The sequence below is a fragment of the Elephantulus edwardii genome, unplaced genomic scaffold (assembly GCF_000299155.1).
Source record: "Elephantulus edwardii isolate Elephantulus edwardi_28Jun2011 unplaced genomic scaffold, EleEdw1.0 scaffold00130, whole genome shotgun sequence".
Lineage (NCBI taxonomy): Eukaryota > Metazoa > Chordata > Mammalia > Macroscelidea > Macroscelididae > Elephantulus > Elephantulus edwardii.
In genome coordinates, this window is record NW_006399880.1 from 4,776,171 (window position 1) to 4,793,996 (window position 17,826).

Here is a 17,826-nt window from a genome sequence, read left to right on the forward strand (position 1 = left end):
TCCTTCTATCCTCCCTGGTCATTGTCCAACTCTCTGATGCATAACAAGTGATTGCAAAGACCATGACCTGTATCAGACGCACCTTAGTCTCCAGAGAGACACCGTTGCTCTTGAGTACTTTAGAGAGGTCCCTAACAGCAGACTTTCCCAATGCAATTTGTCTTTCGATTTCCTGGCTGCTGGTGCCAAGAGTGTTGACTGTGGAGCCAAGCAAACTGAAGCTGTAAACAATCTCAATCTCTTCGCCATCCATCCCGATACTACCAATTGGTCCAGTGGTGAGAATCTTTGTCTTCTTGACATTGAGTCTCAGTCCATATTGAAGGCTGCAGTCCTTGACCCTCTGCAGCAAGTGCATGAGGTCCTCCTCAGATTCGGCAAGCAGGGTTTACCTTAGTTTTTAGTCTAACATCATTGTTCTTTAGTACTGTGAGAAGGTCTCTGACCATAAATTTTCCCAATGCAATTTGTCTTTTGATTTCCTGACTGCTGGTGTCAAGAGTGTTGATTGTGGATCTGAGCAAGATGAAATTTTTATTAATGCTGTTACATTCAAAGCACGGATGCTAGGAAGGTGGTTCGAATAACTGGAAGGAACGTAAAGCTTCCAGGATGAAGCCTGCCTATGGGAGCTAACCAGTGTCTGTGTCCACACACAAGCCTTAACCATGTGCAAGGACTTGGGCTCTGACCCCTGCTCCCCTGAGCAAGGCCTGCTTCTTCCAGGAACAGCCCCATGAACAGGCCAGGCCTGTGGAGGAGAAGTCAGGGATGAGAGGAAAGTGGGAGATGGCACTGGGGGACTCCACATACCTTCAGCCACTCCTCAGCCTGCTCCCGGCTCTGCAGTGCCAGCACCAGGGTCTCGGTGCCTCCTTGGGAGAAACGCAGCTCGTGCCTCTTGTGCCGGCTGTCCTTGGGCACATAGATGACATTGCAGGCATCCAGGGCCAGCCTCAAATGTGGCTGTCGGTCCTTGGAGCTTTTGTAACACTTAAAAATAAAAGAGACAGAAGAGAGAAAGGTTCAGAGCCTCATAGAGGGACGGCAAGCATGACACAGAAGAGAGATGCCCTCATTCAAAGGCTCAGCGGAAGTTTGTCTACGCAATCTGACCCTGAGCACTGTGTGAGGAAGTGGACGGAGTCGGGGCTGGTACCCTCAGACAGAAGACGCCAGGGAAGGCTATCTGGGTGCTCTTCAGATCTCAAGGGCTAAGCAGGGCCCCCACAGGGCACCATTACCTAATTAGGAAGAGGCAGATTTTAGCGCAATACTGGGAGGCTACTTCACCCCATGAGCCAAGAAGGAAACAAGCTGATTTTGGGGGAAATGAGCTCCAGGCGGTTAGAAGACGATGTGTCTTTTTCTTCTTTCAAGCAGTAACTGTTGTTTCTGAAGGTTATTGTGCACATTGTTTATTGAAGTATCTCCTAATTCACTGCCTAAGAGTTTTTAATAGAAGGAAACTGTTCATTGATCTTTGTCCAAAGGTTCCTTTTTATACTTGCAAGAATCCACCAAGGCCTGGATCCTGCACTTTCTGCACTTAAATATCGTCTTACAAATGATAATTTGCATAGCTAATGTCTGCTCATGGCTTCATAAATTCATCACAATTACTACATTAGCAAGTTTTATACTTAGAATGGGAAAGCCTGTATCAAATAAACACTGCCTATTTCTTATAATTGAACTTTCTTTTCTTTGGATCTTTTACATAATAAATATATGTTATAGTACAATGTTGCAGAGGACAAGTTAAAGGCAAGCAACAGCATTACATTGTCAGTCTACAACTTAGCCCAGGCAGCAAGAGCTGGAACACCAGCTTCTGCACTTGTAGACTGGCCTCAATCTATTTTATTTTTTATTTACTCTTATCCATCCTGAAATAAAATTTTGGTTTTATATCATAGCAAAAAGAAGAAAAAAAAAGATGTTGTGTTGATGTGCCTGGGACATGGGAGAGAGAATCTGAGCACAGATGGAAGGTTTTACTTGAGAAGACAATTGTTTTTCAATGGTTACCATGTCTTGATTCTTAGAAGACTAGCTAGCATTGCCTTGATTCTGAAACCAGACAACAATTTTATTAGTGTATAGGTTACTCTCTATCACAATAACATTCTATAACAGGTTTGGAAGTAGGAGTGGCATCCACTTCCTAAATAACTTGCTTCTGGAAACTCTATGAACTTTGTTAAGTTTCGATAGTTGTAGAGGGGTTTTAGGCCTTTCATTTATAGGGTCGCTATGAGTCGTGCTCAACTTGAAGGCAATCAACAACATTCTCTATCATAACAAAATACTTATAAATAGAATCTAGATGGATATGCAAAGAAAACTACATCAAGAGCAAACTAGCTGTCAAAAGTCAACTCTGACTTAAGCGGACCCCATGTGTATTGGAGCACATCTATGACCTAGAGGGTTTCAGAGCTTTTTTTCAGAACTTGATTGTCAGGCCTTTATCCCAAGGTGCCTTTGGGGGAACTTGAAACTCCAAATTTGCCATTAGCAGCTCAGCACATGAACCATTTCCACCCAGAGCAAACAGAATTCATTCCAGGAATGCAAGGATGATTTAACATTCAAATATCAATCCTATAAATCACCATATTGACAGAGTAGAACAAGAAAGCAAGATAATCATCTCATTGGAGGCAGAAAAAAATTTCTCCAATTCAAAACTCATCTGTGATAGCAATTCCTTTTGTTGTTATTGTTATGTGCCATAGAGTTGCCCGTGACTCATAGCCACCCTTTGTACAATAGCTCTGAAGGTTCCCCTGTCCTGAGCCAGTATCACTGACTCAGACACATCTACCCCTATTTCCCTAGTTACTGTATCAGTCCATCTCATCTGGGGTCTTTCTCTCCTGTACTGTCCCCCCACCCTTCCAATCATGATGTCCTTCTCCACAAACCAGTCCCTCCGGGCCACGAGTCCAAAGTATGTGACATGGAGCTTCAAAATCCTAGACTCCAAGGAGAAACTTGGTTTCATCCTCTCCAAGACAGACCTATTTGTTCTCCTTTTACCAGACAAAAAATAAAGGAGAACAGATTCATTGTGATAATAGAGAGACTCTATAATCATGCAAGAATAAGGAAAACCAAAGAAGACTCGATGCTTTTAAACTGTGATGTTGGCAAAGTGTATTGAATTGCTGGCCAAAAGAACAAACACATTTGTCTTGGAAGAAGTGCAATCATGGTGCTCCTGGGAGGCACAGATGGTGACACTTCATCTCACATGCTTTGGTCATGCTATCAGGAGGGACCAGTGTTTGCTAAGAGGTATCATGCTGAGAAAGGTCATTGAAAGAGAAGATGGGCCTCAAAGAGACTGGATCAACACAGTGATGGTAATAATGACCTCGGGCTTGGTGGAGCTTGAGAGAATGGTGCAGGCCAGGGCAAGGTTCTGATCTGTTGTTCATACGGTCACGCTAAGGTGTAGTTAACGTGACAGCACCTAACAATAACAACAACACACACCACCATACCAAGCTTCAGCCCTAACGGAAAATGTCTGAAATATTCCCTTTGTGATCTGGACGGAGACAAGGACACTGCAATATGCTAAGGGAAAAACCAAATCGAAGACAATAATGAGTAGAAACAAGTCATGATGACTCTTGGAGTGGTGGTGGCCTGTAAGGGCGCTCTCCACTGCCCTAGGGTGACAGAGCGCCTGTTTCATACGTATATGTATGTTGGCTAAGGCCAACATGTCTATTATTAAAACTATTTCTTTTTCAAAAATGATGCCTATTCTCCCACTTTGGAATTCAAGGGGAAATTTCTTTTAGGAAATATTAGTGAGAAGAGATGGTGAGGATGACACAGGATAGGACAGTGTTCAGATTGGTTGTTCGAACAGTTGCTATGGGTCGTACTGGACTGGATACCACCTCAGAACAACTGGAAGAAGTGATAAGAGAGGAAATAGTGAGTTCTTCAGCAAAGCACTGCTGTACAGGGTCAGCTTCTCAAAGGAGGGCAGACACGCTTGGTCAGTAGGATTATGAATGGCTGTTAGAGTTTTTCACTAGTTTTAGAAATAAGCACATTGGCTTGTAGAAGGAAGAGCAATAAAACTCGTTTTAAAGTATTAAAAAAAATCTTGGGCAAAATAAATAATTGGCCTTCCAGTCCTTTTTGAAAGTTTAGCTCAAGCAGGAGAGTGCAGACCTCAGGAGCACTGGGCTGTACACTTCAGTGCCAAGAGCAGGTCCGGGTGTGCCTGTTTGCAGACGACACGCATGTGCGTCACCACAACACACACAGGAGCTCCAGCCCCGGCGAAGCCACAGGCACTGACCTCCCATCACTCACCAGAAGCTGGTCCTCCCTGATGACAGTCAGCTGCTTGGCCCACTGCCCGAAGCGCTTTTTCCGAAGCAGGAAGGCACATATCCTGCAGTCTCTCACCAGGTGCATGGAGGCCTCCTCTGAGGGCCACTGGTGCGTGGGCTGCTGGCCCTTCCCTTCCTCCTCTTCCTCATCGTAGGACTCGTAGGAGCTGCTCATGGCGTCAGAGTCATTGTCTGGAGGAGCCATGAGACAGGACACGTCAGTTGTGTTGGCCCCAGGGAAGCCCCTTCTCACTCCTCTGCAGGCATCCCTTCTCTGGGGCCCCAGAACCACAAAGGTCACAGTCGTGACTGAACTCCCCACACCTACGCTCTGTTTTATAGATTTGCTACTTGCTTTGCAAGCTTGGTGACTTCACATCTTGGAACATTAGTGTCCTCATTAGTAAAATGGTTGTAATGTGTAATAGTGCCATCAGGCTAATTGAAAATCAACGTGCATGATGCTTAGCAAAACATCTGACACTTAGTAAGGACTCAGGAAATACCAGTTATTGTCATTACAATTATCATTCACACCATTCATTGTCTTAGATGATTCTTATAGCAACCTTGAAAATCCCCATTTTATAGAAAAGGAGGCTTGGGGCTCCTAGGGAACAAATGGCATGCCAAAACTCAGTTACTAAAAACCTGGGCACAAGTGGGACTCTGGGTCATGAGTCTCTCTCCAGCGCTTTTCCCACTGTACTCTGGGGCCCTGAGAGCAAGCACCTGTGTGGTGACCATGTCTGGGCGAGGGGCAGTGGGCACATGCATGACAGGGTCAGGTCAAGGCCTGCTTGCGAGGAGGACAGACCCTGCTGGGACGCTGAGTACTCACAGGAATTCTTCAGCTCCCCGTTCATCCTGGTGGTGGGGTAATTGTTGTCGGCATCCTCGTAGTAGCCATCCACTATGGAGTGGGGTGGGCTGCAGCTGTCTGTGAGGTGAACAGAGAGAGCCCCTACATCAGAGAAACAGAGACTCCAGGGTCCAGGGCAGGGAAGACCTGCCACCTCACTCCCCCTCACAGAAGGGCATCTTCTCATCTTCTCTGGCTCCCTGCATGCCCTTCTGGGTCCCTGTGACCAAAGGCTGCTGCCCCAGGCCTGTGAACATGCTCTTCCTTGTCTCTGCTTGTCCTCACCAGACAGCTCCTATTTAAGACTCAGCTCACATACACTGACTTTGGTGAAGGGAAAAGCAATGAGGAGGAAACCAGCACAAAATGATCGAGGCAAAAGCAGACAATGAGAGGATCACAAGGGTTAAAAGCAACAAAAGTAAATACTGTTATTACTTAAACAATCCAGCAATGAGCGTAACAGCAATACTCTATCAGTGGATATATAGATAGACACACAAAATGAACAGAGGGAAGGCAATGGGTCTACACCTATGATATATATGCAGCTTTGTCAAAGGTTATTTCTCTGTATGTGTTTCTATGTGCAGGGAGCTCTGGTGGCGTAGTTCATAGGGAGTTGTGCTGACAACCTCTTGGGAGGTTCGAATCCACCAGCCGCTCCTTGGGAGAAACATGGGAAATCTCCTGCAATGTGATTTACAGCTTGCAAAAATCCACTGTAGGATCAGCTGAGTTGCTTTTGGCTTGATGGCAATGAGTTTTGTAGTGTATTTGTATGTGCTGCAAATATATTCATGAATATAGCAAAACATGCAGGGAATACAGTGATGAAAGCTTCTTAGCCATAACTAAATGCCTGATGGGAATGAGTTGCTGGGCAAAGGATCTCAAGACCAAAGCCTCAGAGATATCAGGTCAACTGGCATAATATAGCCAACAAAAACAACGTTCTCTATCCAACTTTGATCTGTAGTGGCAGGGGTCTTAAAAGCTTGTGATCTATTGTCTAAGGAGTAATTTTTTCCCCTCTTTTGGAGCAATGAAAAATGAAGACAGTCAGACATGTAGAAACAAAGAGATATGTGGAACAAAATTCAAAATCATAAGAGGATCAGGCTTACTGGCTAGACAGAGACAATGGAACTCCCGAGACTATGGACCTTAGTTACCCTTCAGATCTGGAACTGAACTCCCCCCATGTCAGCTTTCAGCCCAACAACAGACAGGCCTGTAAGGTGAAGAATAATTCTGAAAATGTACACAATCTTTAGAGAGCAACCAATCATAAAAGATTAGAAAAGGCATCATTTGTCCAGCGAGGAAGTTCAGGATGCAAGAAGGGATAGGAAAGGAAGCTAAACGGAAATGACAACTACAGAGAGGAAGTGGGAAGAGTGCTATTATACAGTGGGGATTGCAAACAATGCCACAAATTAAAATGTGCACGAATTGTTGAATGGAAGGAACACCAATTTGTCCCATAAACTTTTTTGCTGAAATCATAATAAAAAGGTTTTGGTTGTGTTTTTTTAAGTAGCTCAAAGACCTTTCCTCTGACCTTTCCGCAGAGTGGTCAGCCCTTCCTCAGTGGCCCAGAGCATGGGACTGGTCTTGCCAGAGCTCTGATGCGGTGCTGCAGGGTGTGGTGTAAACTGACCTGGCTCAGTCTGCCCTCCCTCCCTGTTCTGTCACTGCATCATCTTCCCCCTCTGTCCTGCCACTTCTATCAAATCCCTCTTCTAGTCAAACAGACTCCTTCTGAACTCCTGGAAACACAAAGGAGGACTAGGACCTGAGGAGATAAGCACATAAATAGAGAACACAAGAGCTACCTCCATAGAGTTGGCCTGTCTGTGGCTGGGAAGCAGTAGAGTGTACAGGTTAGTGGGGTGACTCAGACACGATTTCTGCATCAGAATTATCTGAGGGTTGTTTTCAAAATGTAGATCTCTGGTAAACTGAGGTGAACTGGGCTGAGAAATTTGAATTATAAAGGAAAAAATGAAGAGAAACTTTCTTAACATATATAAAGCATAGGAAATGCATTGTTGAAAAGGAAGTTCTGGTGACCTAGCTCTGGGAGCTGTGCTGCCAACCTAAAGGCATGTGGTTCGAATCCACCAGCTGCTCCACGGAGAAAGACAATTTCCTCTCCTGTGATTCACTATCTCTGAAAACCCGCTGGAGGGTCTGTTACGGGTCAGTTCTGACTCGATAGTATACAACAACAACACATTGTTTAAAAGAAAAATGTCTTAGAGAGCTCTGGTGGCCTAGTGGCAAGAAGCTACACTGCAATCCCAGAGGTACGTGGTTCAAATCCATCAGATGCTCTGCTGGAGAAGGAGAGGTAATCTCCTTCTGTACCAGTCAGATCCAATTTGATGGTACACATGCAAAAAAATAAATAAATAAAATTTTAAAAAGTCTTTTATTTTCTTTTTAAACAAATTGCTTCCTTTTAAACAAATAATTCTGATGCAGACAGACCCTACAGCATACTCTGAAATTCAATGGCCTACACTGGTCAGATTTGGGTTCAAATCTTATCTCTACCACTTATGGAATGTCCTTGGGGACAGAGCTTCTCCCCACTATAAGCTCTTCTCCTTTGGAGTACATCTTATTTTACATTAAAGTGCTTTACTGCATAGAAACTTGCCGCATAATACATGGTCTATAGAATGCCAGCTACCATTGTTGTCATCTTTAATTCTATCAATGCAGGGAGGTGTGTGTATTAGTCCATTTTATAGACCAGGAGACCAAGGCTACACACAGTGTCCAGTGAAAGAGCCTGGGTCAGAACTAAGATATCCAGTTTCCAGCGCAGAGCCCCGTGCATCTGTGTCCTGAAGATGGCAGCACTGTGATTCCTAGCAACCAGGACACACACTTCAGTTCCTCTAGTGAGACTCAGAGCCTGGCTCAGACGGGTCTCAGAATACATGCTAAGGGCTCAGACCTGTGAGGTAGACTAGAGGTCCTAAAGCCAGAGGAAGAAGGGGTGGGGTGAGGAGAAGGGGAGTGTTCTGGAAGCAAAACGCTTGGACACCTGGCCCAGTTGAACACTGTGTGAGAGGCAGGATACTCCCTGACGGGCTTGGCACTTTCCCAGGACAAGGCCCTTCCTGAGGCCCTCCCTTTCCTCCCGCCCCAGGAGCACAGCTGCTCCTGAAAGGCAGTGCTCTGCTGTGCTGGGTGGGGAACAGGCTAGCAGGTGGAGGGGCCTCCTGCAGCCAAAGGGCTTAAACTAGGGATTCAGGGGTCCTGTTGCACCTGTTCCCTGCTCTGAAATGAATAAAACAATGTTGCCTTCTTTGTACCCCCAAAGCTCTTTGCAATGCCAAAGATTCTGGTCCAACTCTATCATTCAATGTTCCTTTTACTCCTTTCCAATGTGTTAATGGCTGGTTACCCAATGCAGACAGAGAGTGGGGTGGAGCTCCCCCATTAAAACAAGCTCGGACGAAGGAGTGGCATCCACTTTCATAATAGCTTGCCTCCGGAAACCCTATGAACCTGGAGAGAGGATAACAGACACCCAAGCCTTGAGGACTCTATAGGGTCGCTATGAGTAGCCTGCAATTCGATGGCACTTAACAACAACAACAACAACAACAACAACAACAACAACAACAACAACTCCTTTCCAGAGGCTCTTGTGGTCCACTCCGCAGGGAGTTGTGTGGCTAATTTCTGGGAGTTTGAATCCCTCAATGTTCCATGGAAGAATGATGGGTAATCTCCTCTCATGCAATTTACAGCTTCAGAAACTTCCTGGAGTGTTAACTAGGAGTCACATTGAGGTTTTCTGAAGTATTTCTCTACCTTTATAAAAACAAGATGTCTTAATAGCTAAAAGGTAGAAACAGCCTCCAGTCTTTGTTAATAGATGAATGGATAAACCAGTCTACTAACATGATGAAGTATTGATGTACAGTGTGAGCAAGTCCTGAAAACAGGATGCTAAATGGAAGAGGTGAGGTACAAAATGCCATGTGCTGGAAGATTGCATTTGCATGAAATATTGAGAAAAGGCAAAGGTAGGGACAGGAAGCAGCCCAGTGGTTGCCAAACATGCAGGAAGGGCTGTTTAATGGGAACAAGGGTTCCTTTTTGGATGATGGAAACACTCTGGAACCAGATAGTGGTTCATGGTTGTGCAACATCGCGTGTATAGAAAATGCTATTGACTTGGACACAATAATATGACATCATTAAGGATGGCTGCACTGCAATCCCTAAGGCACAAAGTTCAAGCCCACCAGCTGCTCCATGGGAGGACGGGCAGTCTCCTCCCATGCGATTAACTGCCTCTGAAAACCCACTAGAGGGTCAGTTATGGGTTGGTTCTGACTTGATGGCACAAAACAAGCATGTTTTGCAACAAAAAAAACATGGCAAAAGGAAATTCAATCAGCACAGATGCATATGAACAGAAAATGTGTGCTTTTCACAGATTTTTATTAATTTCCCACAGAAAAATCATACCTATACTTCCCCGAGTATTAAAAAATGGTTGTTAAAATCAACACATTTGTGTGTATGAATGCACCAAATGGAACTATGCTACCTTCCCTACTCTATGCTTAAAATTTTTTTTCAATGAATATCTTAGAAATTGACCTCTGATCTGCTAGCATCATACAAAGATTATCTCAAATTATACAAATTTAAGTACATAGGCTTGGTCATCCACAAACCTTATTAAAGGTTCTTGTATGCAATGTTCCATGCCTAAGATCAAGCCAGTGGCTTCATCTGATGCCCAACCCAAGGAATAGCCAGCCCGTCAACACACAGGAGGAGAATGGAGAGACAAGTCAGAGTCAAGAACCCTGCACAGAGCTAAGATAACCTGCACTTGTTGAGAGGTGCTGTCAAATTGGTACTTCTTAATGGTAGATGCCATCACGTTGATGATGGCTCACAGCTGTCCACAAACAATAGATGAGAGAGAACCTTGTGTCCTGCGCCCTCGTCACGGACTCCACCACACTCATTGTTGCAGTCACTGTGCCAATCCACCTCATTGAGGATCTTCTTCTCTTTTGCTTTTCATCTGTCTTTCCCAGTATAATATAAATTAGTACCTTTTGATTATTGTTATGTGTCATCATAGACCTGAACCCTGTCCTATCTGTGCCATCCTTGTCAGCTCCGACACACTTGAGCTCAGTGCTGCCATCATTGTGTCAGTCTATCTTGTTGAGGATCTTCCCCTCTTTCACTGACCATTCACCTTTCCAAGCATGGTGTCCTTTTCCAAGGAGTGTTGTTGTGTGCCATTGAGTCAGAAGTGACCCGTAGCTGACCTTGCAGTGAGTTTTCAGAGGAAGATAATCACACGGGAGGAGACCATCCATCCTTCTCCCTCACAGTAGCTGGTGGATTTGAACTGCATACCTTTGGGTTGCCAGCATAACTCCTTACCACTAGGCTACAAGAACTCCCTTTCCAAGGAATAGCCTCTCCTACCATTTATCTGTTGGCTGGATAAATGGTTCAAAACCCACCAGTTGCTCCACAGGAGAAAAACTCAGAGATCTGCTTTATACAGATTACAACACAGCAAACGCTTTGGGGCAGTTCTGCTCTGTCATTTCAGTCAGAATCGACTTCATAGCACAAAAAACGACAACATATATAAACTGCTTACAAGTATTATGCTACTATTTAATCATGAATCCTACAAAATAGTCACAAATAGGGGTATTTAAAAAAGATATGTGGAACTAAAAGGAAATAAAGCTTCAAACATTTCTACCTAGATCACCTTACAAATTCTCTGGGGTGCCTGTGCTCTACTTTGAAGATCCCTGATTTAGACCGTGGCTTGTTTTGTTTGTTTTATCTTATGCATTGACTTTCTAATCCCACCTACCCATCAGATATGATTCTGCTGATCCACTGATTACTTATCCAATTCTATCACTGAAGGAGATGATCCTGGAGAATGTGAAAGCAGGTTGCTCTCTGGAGGCAAGGATTTTGGAACTCCATCTCACATACCTTGGGCACGTTGTCAGAAGGGGCCAGTCCTTGGAAAAGAACATGATTCTGGGAAGGTATGAGGATCAGTGCAGGCGAGGAAGACGCTGGATGAGATGGACTGACGCAGTGACTATGGCAATGAGGGCAAGTGTGTCAGAGACGGTGAGGTTGGCTCAGGATAGGGCAGGGTTCAGAGCATCATTCATAAGGTTGCTATGCATCGTAGATGATATAACAATAACAATCACTGAAGAGCACTTAGGCGAGTGACAGCTTCAGTACTGGACCAGTGTTGAAGTAGACACACTAGCACATCTCTTTGAGTACAACTTGCCCCTCTTTTTTTAAGGGTAGTGGAACAGAAGTCCAGAGAGAACATGGGTTGGCCATGGCCACACAGCACTAGGTCTGAAACCAAGCCCAACTCCCAAGACCACACCCATTGGTCTGGCTGGGCCATCACTAATGGAAATCACTAATGATGGTTCCTCCCCAGGAAGTGATGGCCTGGTGCTGGCCTGGGAGTGGCTCCAGAAGAGCTGAGTGGGCCTTTTCAGGGCAGGTGCTCCTCCTCCCCAACCTCCCCAACGGCCAGAACTTACTGTGGGAGCTGATGTACTCAGGGCATTTGCCGGGTCCCAGGGGAAGGGCCTCCTCATAGTAGTCCTCGGGTGGAGGCTTGTTGGGGAGCGGTGGAGGCAGTTCAGATGCCTGGAGGACAGAGGGGATGTGTGAGACCAGGAAGGCTGAGAGACGAATGGAGGGAGGCAGGGAGTGAGGGAGGGAAGTAGGCATGGAAGAGAGAGGCAGGAGCTCCGACAGTCTGAACGCAGCGTGCATATGAAGCCAGAGCTTCTCAGAGTCACAGCTGCAGAGTAGGGGAGAAGGGAGTTTATCTGGCCGTGTGCTTCTATTGTGCTAAGCATTGGGGCTCCCCTGTAATGCCTAGCAATTTCATGGACTGCCACATAGTCGTTGTTGTTAGGTGCCATTGAATCACGTACAACTCACAGTGACCCTATGAACAACACACCTGAACCCTGACCTGTCCTGTGCCATCCTCAACATCTCTGACACACTTGAGCCCACTGCTGCAGTCACTGTGTCAGTCTATCTTGTTGGGGGTCTTCCACTCCTTCACTGATACTCCTCCCAGTTCTATTTTGGATTGAGCACATACAGAATTACTGAAGGACAGTCTTAGGCAGGCCCCCTCTGTCCCACAGGGTCACTGTGAGGTGGAATGGACTTGACAGCACTGGGTTTATTTGGATGGTGGAGTCTGCAATGGTTTTTAAGCACTTGTGTGTCCCATCAAGCCCAACAACATCTACAACCCTTGAGGAACAACAGGACAGGTGTGAGGGACATTCTTTAGTGAGGCAGTATCACCTGGGGGCTAGGAGCTCCGGGGCCAGGGGATCTCCTGTGTTAGCTAGATTTACTAGTTAATGTACTCGTTGTGGGGCACTGAGCATGCCATTTACCCTGAGCCTCAACTTCCTTATCTGTAAAGCGAGAATAATGATAGTGCCAACTGTATCCATTCGATGTGAATATATAAAACGTATACCAAGTGTCCAGTAATTGGTGTCACTGATGAGCATGATGATGATGGTGGTGATGCTGATGATTTACCTGGTCTATGGGCAATGCTTGATGCAGTATCAGCCCTTCGCCCTAATTCTACAGTCTCAAATCTCCTCATTTTATAGACAGCACTCTCAGGTTCAAAGAGGGAAAAGGATTAGCCCAAGGCCACACAATGAAAGGAAGCTGAGGCCACAGCTCTGAGTGCAGAGCTTTTCCATCCTCAACTATTTTACAACAGCAAGAAGCTGTGGGTGGTAGTGCCCATGGGGTCAAGGAGAGCGCTCAGCTCACTGCATTTCCCTCCCCGTGACAGGGAGCACATCATGGACCACTGCAGTGTTCTCATGGTGCTTGAACTTGCATTTGGAAGAGACAGTAGAGTCCTGGCCCAGCAATAAGTATCCTCAATATTGAAGAGATAACTTTTACTCCCCTCTTTATTATGGATGAAATAAAGAAAGTCAAAAATCAGAGTCAGAGCCATGGAGTGAGAAGCGACTCAAAGATGACCCTCCACTGGCTTTCAGAGGCTGTAACTCTGCAGGAGCAAGCTGCTGGTGGATTCAAACCGGCAGGCAGTCAAGTGACTTTGAGTCAAGTGTGCAACTCTCTATGGACTACATCACCAGAGCTCCTGTTCTGGGAGGGTTCCCCAAAATGTGTTGGAATTCTAACTCCTGTATCTGTGAATATAATGCTATTCAGAAGCAGTGTTTTGGCGGAGATGTTAATGAGGTATATCTAGTAGGGTATGTGCTAAACCTAATCATTTCTGAGTTTCCAGGTGAGCATGCAGGCCACAGCAACAAGTGTGCACAGAGATGCCACACCATGATGAGCTAAGAACCCAGCAACCAAGGAGCTCCTGGGATAATGAGAAGGAATCGACACACCAACACCCTGAACTATGAGAAATTTCTGTTTGTTAAAGCCATCTTCTTGTGATACTGGTGATCCAGACAGCCCCCCCAGAAGGACTAGGAGCCCATGGGTGTGGGACCTTGGGCAGAGACTCACGTTCCTCAGGGCAGGGCTCTTGGCTGGCTCTGGGCTGGCTCCTTTGCTGGGCTCACCTTCGTCCTCTGGCATGTCCTGAAGGTCACCCAGGTCACAGTCTGCAGAGTCAAGGGGGAGGCAGAGAATAGCAAGGGTGAGCTAGCGGAGCAGGAGGAGGGCTGGACGGGGCAAGAGGTCAGGTCCACCACCGTCTAGACCAGGAAACCTGGGCAGCGACTCCTCTCCTCATCTGTAAACTGGCTGCCAGAAGCCCTGCCTGTCCACTGCTCGGAGTTCCTGCAAAGACCACGTAAGATCTATCTGTTTGGGTGCTGTGGGATTTTTCAAGAGTTATGCTATAGAAGTACATGCCTTCCTTGGCCTTTCCATTCCTAAAATGCTCACAGCCAGATCCCAAGTGCTCCCTTTGTGTTACATGGTGTTGTCTTGGGATAAAGTCAGGTAAACCATTTGCCATCCAGTCTATTACATCTCAAAGCATAACCATAGGTGTCAGAGTAGACTTAGGGTTTCCAATGGCTGAGTTTTCAAAAGTAATTTCCAGGCCTTTCTTCCAAGATACCTCTGAGTGGACTTGAAATTCCAGCCTTCTGGTTAGTTGCTGAATGTTGTTTTGGTTTTGGTTTTTTAAAAATTAACTTTAATGAAAGTTTAGAGAGAACTTAGGGTTTCCAGTCATTCATGGTTGCACTTTTCTCCCTGCCCACCCCCTTCCCCCCAATTCACTTTTCCCCTTGATGAGTAAAAGAAAAAACTCTTTCATTGTTATGCAGTCCCTCCCCCCAAGTCCACTGCACTGTTCAGCCTTCACTCTGGACTCCTGTCATGACAATAATAACCAGCCATATATCCCTTTTAAACAGTTCTCTCCCTCAACTGTTTCAATGTAGTACACATCATTCCTCCCCTTCTTCTCTGTCTTCCCTCAACCCCAATGTCAGTCTTATTTTACAATAGTGGCCCTATGCAATATTTGTCCTTTTGTGACCAAGATGTTTCACGGAGCGCATGAATGCCAGCAGGCCTGCTCCTGGGAAGCTACCATGAGCCTCTGGAGCCTAGTACAGCAGGTAGTCATTACCAATGCATGGAAGTACTGAATGGTGAGATTGCACACTTGCATTCCATACCATCTTCAGGCTGTACTCTCACCCCGCCTCTCCTTAAACCCCAAGATGATTTCCTATGACCAGGTAGATTCTGACTACACTTTCAGGGTTGCAGGGCCCAGAAAGGAACAGATCAAGGGCCCTAATACACAAGGGGCAGAGGAGGCTTCACATCTGAAGTCAGGAGAGGGCAGCTTACCAAACTCTTCAAAGAGAGACTCCACGAAGCTGGGCCCGGAGTGGAGGTCGGCTGTGTTCACGTACAGGTATGAGACTTCCTTTGCTGTGAGAAAGAAGAGTGCTCAGTCGTCAGGAGGGCAGGGATGAATGCTGAGGGGCTAGTCTCTCCCTCCCACTCAGACTTCAGTCCCACACAGCACATGACATGTGGTGGGCAAAGCCTGTTCACACCCTAAAATATTTCAATGACTTTCAGACTGGTTTTTAATTTAAAAATTTTTACTAAAGGTCTCCTTTAAAAACCTACAGCCATAGGTTCAATTTTGACTCATAGTGACTCCACAGGACAAAGTCTTGTAGGGTTTCTGAGGCTGTAAATCTTTTGGGAGCAAATAGTCTCATCTTGCTACCAGAATGGCTGCTGGATTTGAACCACTAATCTTTGAGCTAGCAGGATGTCCAGAAATCCTGTGCATAAAATAGATTACAAAGGCTCTTCAAGGGTCAGCCATGGATCAGAAGCCACAGGGAACACAGCTGGGAAGCTAGAGCCCCTTTTATCCTTCTAACAGCCCTGGAGGAAGGGAGGGTAGTTGGTGATATCAATCCACTTTGTCACTGGAGAGAATGAGGTTCAATTCCACTGGTGGTGACTTCCCATCACTGGGACTCTGTACACTCTCAGGACACATGTATACGGCTCAGGAGAGTTTACTGAGCTCTTTTGCTAAACCTGATTTATTTCGGATTTCGCTGAGGAGGCTTTGCTGCTGTGAAGGGCAGAGGCGACACAGCAAGTGGAGGGAGGGGCATGGATAAAGACATGGCGAGGTATAAACGAGTGTGTGTACGCATAAGAGTGTGATGTGTGTATATGAAGTGTATGTGCGTGTTGTGTGTGAAAATGCAGTGCATGGACGAGTGAGTAATATGTATAAGAGTCCGTGCTGCTCAGGTGTGCAGGAGCTTGTAAGGTATATGCAACATGTAGATTGCGTGTTGCATGTGAGAGTGTTGTGAGTGTAAGAGTGTGTACTGTGTATGTGTATGCTATGTGGAGTTTGTGCATTATGCAAATGAGGTATATATTAATGTGTGTTGTGTTGTGTGCAAATGTACTACGTATATGCGGTATCTGTGATGAGTGTTGTGTGGTATGTATGTGTGTGGTGTACTACGTATATGAGGTATGTGTGAATGTGTGTTGTATGCTACATGTGGTATCCATTTGTACTCTGTATATGATATCTATGTGAATGTGTGTTGTGTGGTACTTGTGATGTGTGTGTGTACTATGTATGTGATGTGTGTTGTGTGGTATGTTTTGGGGTATACTAAGTATATGAGGTACGTGTGAATATGTGTTGTATGCTACGTGTGGTGTGCATTTGTACTCTGTATATTATGTCTATGTGAATGTGTGTTGTGTGGTACTTGTGATGTGTGTGTACTATGTATATGAGTATATGTGATGTGTGTGTGTGTGTGTGTGTGTGTGAGAGAGAGTGCATAGAGAGAGGTTAGAGGAGATAGAGGGTCACGAGATCCCACTGGGACTGTGATGGGAAGCAGGGTGTAAGTGGAAGAGGAAAGGGGCCAGATCCTGAAATACGTTGAGAGCCCTTCTCCAGCAGCAGGTCTTGGTCTTTCTGAAGGTTTCTGAGCTGGTCCAGGGAGGCTTTGCTGTCAGTGGATATGGGCTCTGGGCAGAGTGCTGACGGCTGACCTGGGAGGGGCTGCAGGCTCTGCAGGATGGAGGCCACGGCCATCTTCTTCTCCAGCGTGCTGTCACTGAGGTATTCATGGTCCAGGAGGCTGAGCAGCCCCGTGAGCTCCGGGAGCAGCTGCTCGAGCACTGAGAAGGAAAGCCAAAGGGGTGTGGTCAAGGCTGTGTGTTTAGGGGTGCTGGCCCCTTGTTCATTCTTGAGGCCAGCACAACAGGGAAAACTCAGAGGCCCTCACACAGCTGTCCCAGTGCTGACGACACTGCCTCCCTTGGGAGGCCCTGCTCAATTAATCCTATGGCGTCCCTCCAGGGCTCCCCACTCGGCCTCAGACCTCATTTGGCCTCAGCCTGAGGAATGGATCTCACTGGGTGCACTCTGTTAACTCTGTGCTCAGATGGCCTCCAGAAGAGACACTGGACTCGCTCTGTCCTGGCCTGCCCTCTGCTTTGCAAGACCAGGGTCCTCAGTGCAGGTCTCAGGCTCCTGGATGTTCAGGACACAGGCAGGAAGGAGGCCTTCCTGTCTCATCAGTTCATATGCTTCAATCTCTGAAACCTTCTGTTTCCGGTACCTTGAGGGGAGCCAAACTAAATATTAACCCTTTCCACCCCAGGCTCCAAACTCTGGTTGCCATTCTTTCTTTCTATAGTACACTATTGTTTATTATTACATATCATTGAGTGGGAAATGACACATCGACTCAAACCAGATGACCCTCCAGCGGGGTTTTCAGAGGCTGTAAATCACACGAGAGGAGACGGCTCATCTTTCTCCAGCTGAGGAACTGGTGGATTTGAACCACACTGGTGCTTCTCCAACTTGAGTGTGTATAGCAATGACCTGGGATCTTGTCAGAATGCAGATTCTAATTCACAAGTCCTGGGGTACAAGCTCCAAGCTGATGCAGCTGGGCTGGGAACATGGTGTTTAACAGACTATGATGTCACTGGCATTTCTTGGTCCAGTAACTC

General features: G+C 46.1%; 1 protein-coding gene across 1 annotated transcript in view; it reads right to left on the minus strand.

Annotated features, from left to right (window-relative positions):
* The window catches only part of AFAP1L1 (actin filament associated protein 1-like 1), a 118,206-nt gene that overhangs the window by 50,127 nt on the left and 50,253 nt on the right, over positions 1-17,826 (minus strand). Inside the window, exons 2-8 of the mRNA XM_006893751.1 lie at positions 16,855-16,983; positions 15,148-15,231; positions 13,840-13,937; positions 11,832-11,940; positions 5,206-5,304; positions 4,345-4,556; positions 814-993 (exon numbers count right to left, since the gene is read on the minus strand). Of these exons, the coding sequence (XP_006893813.1) occupies positions 814-993; positions 4,345-4,556; positions 5,206-5,304; positions 11,832-11,940; positions 13,840-13,937; positions 15,148-15,231; positions 16,855-16,983 (911 nt within the window). The remainder of the gene's footprint in view (positions 1-813; positions 994-4,344; positions 4,557-5,205; positions 5,305-11,831; positions 11,941-13,839; positions 13,938-15,147; positions 15,232-16,854; positions 16,984-17,826) is intronic.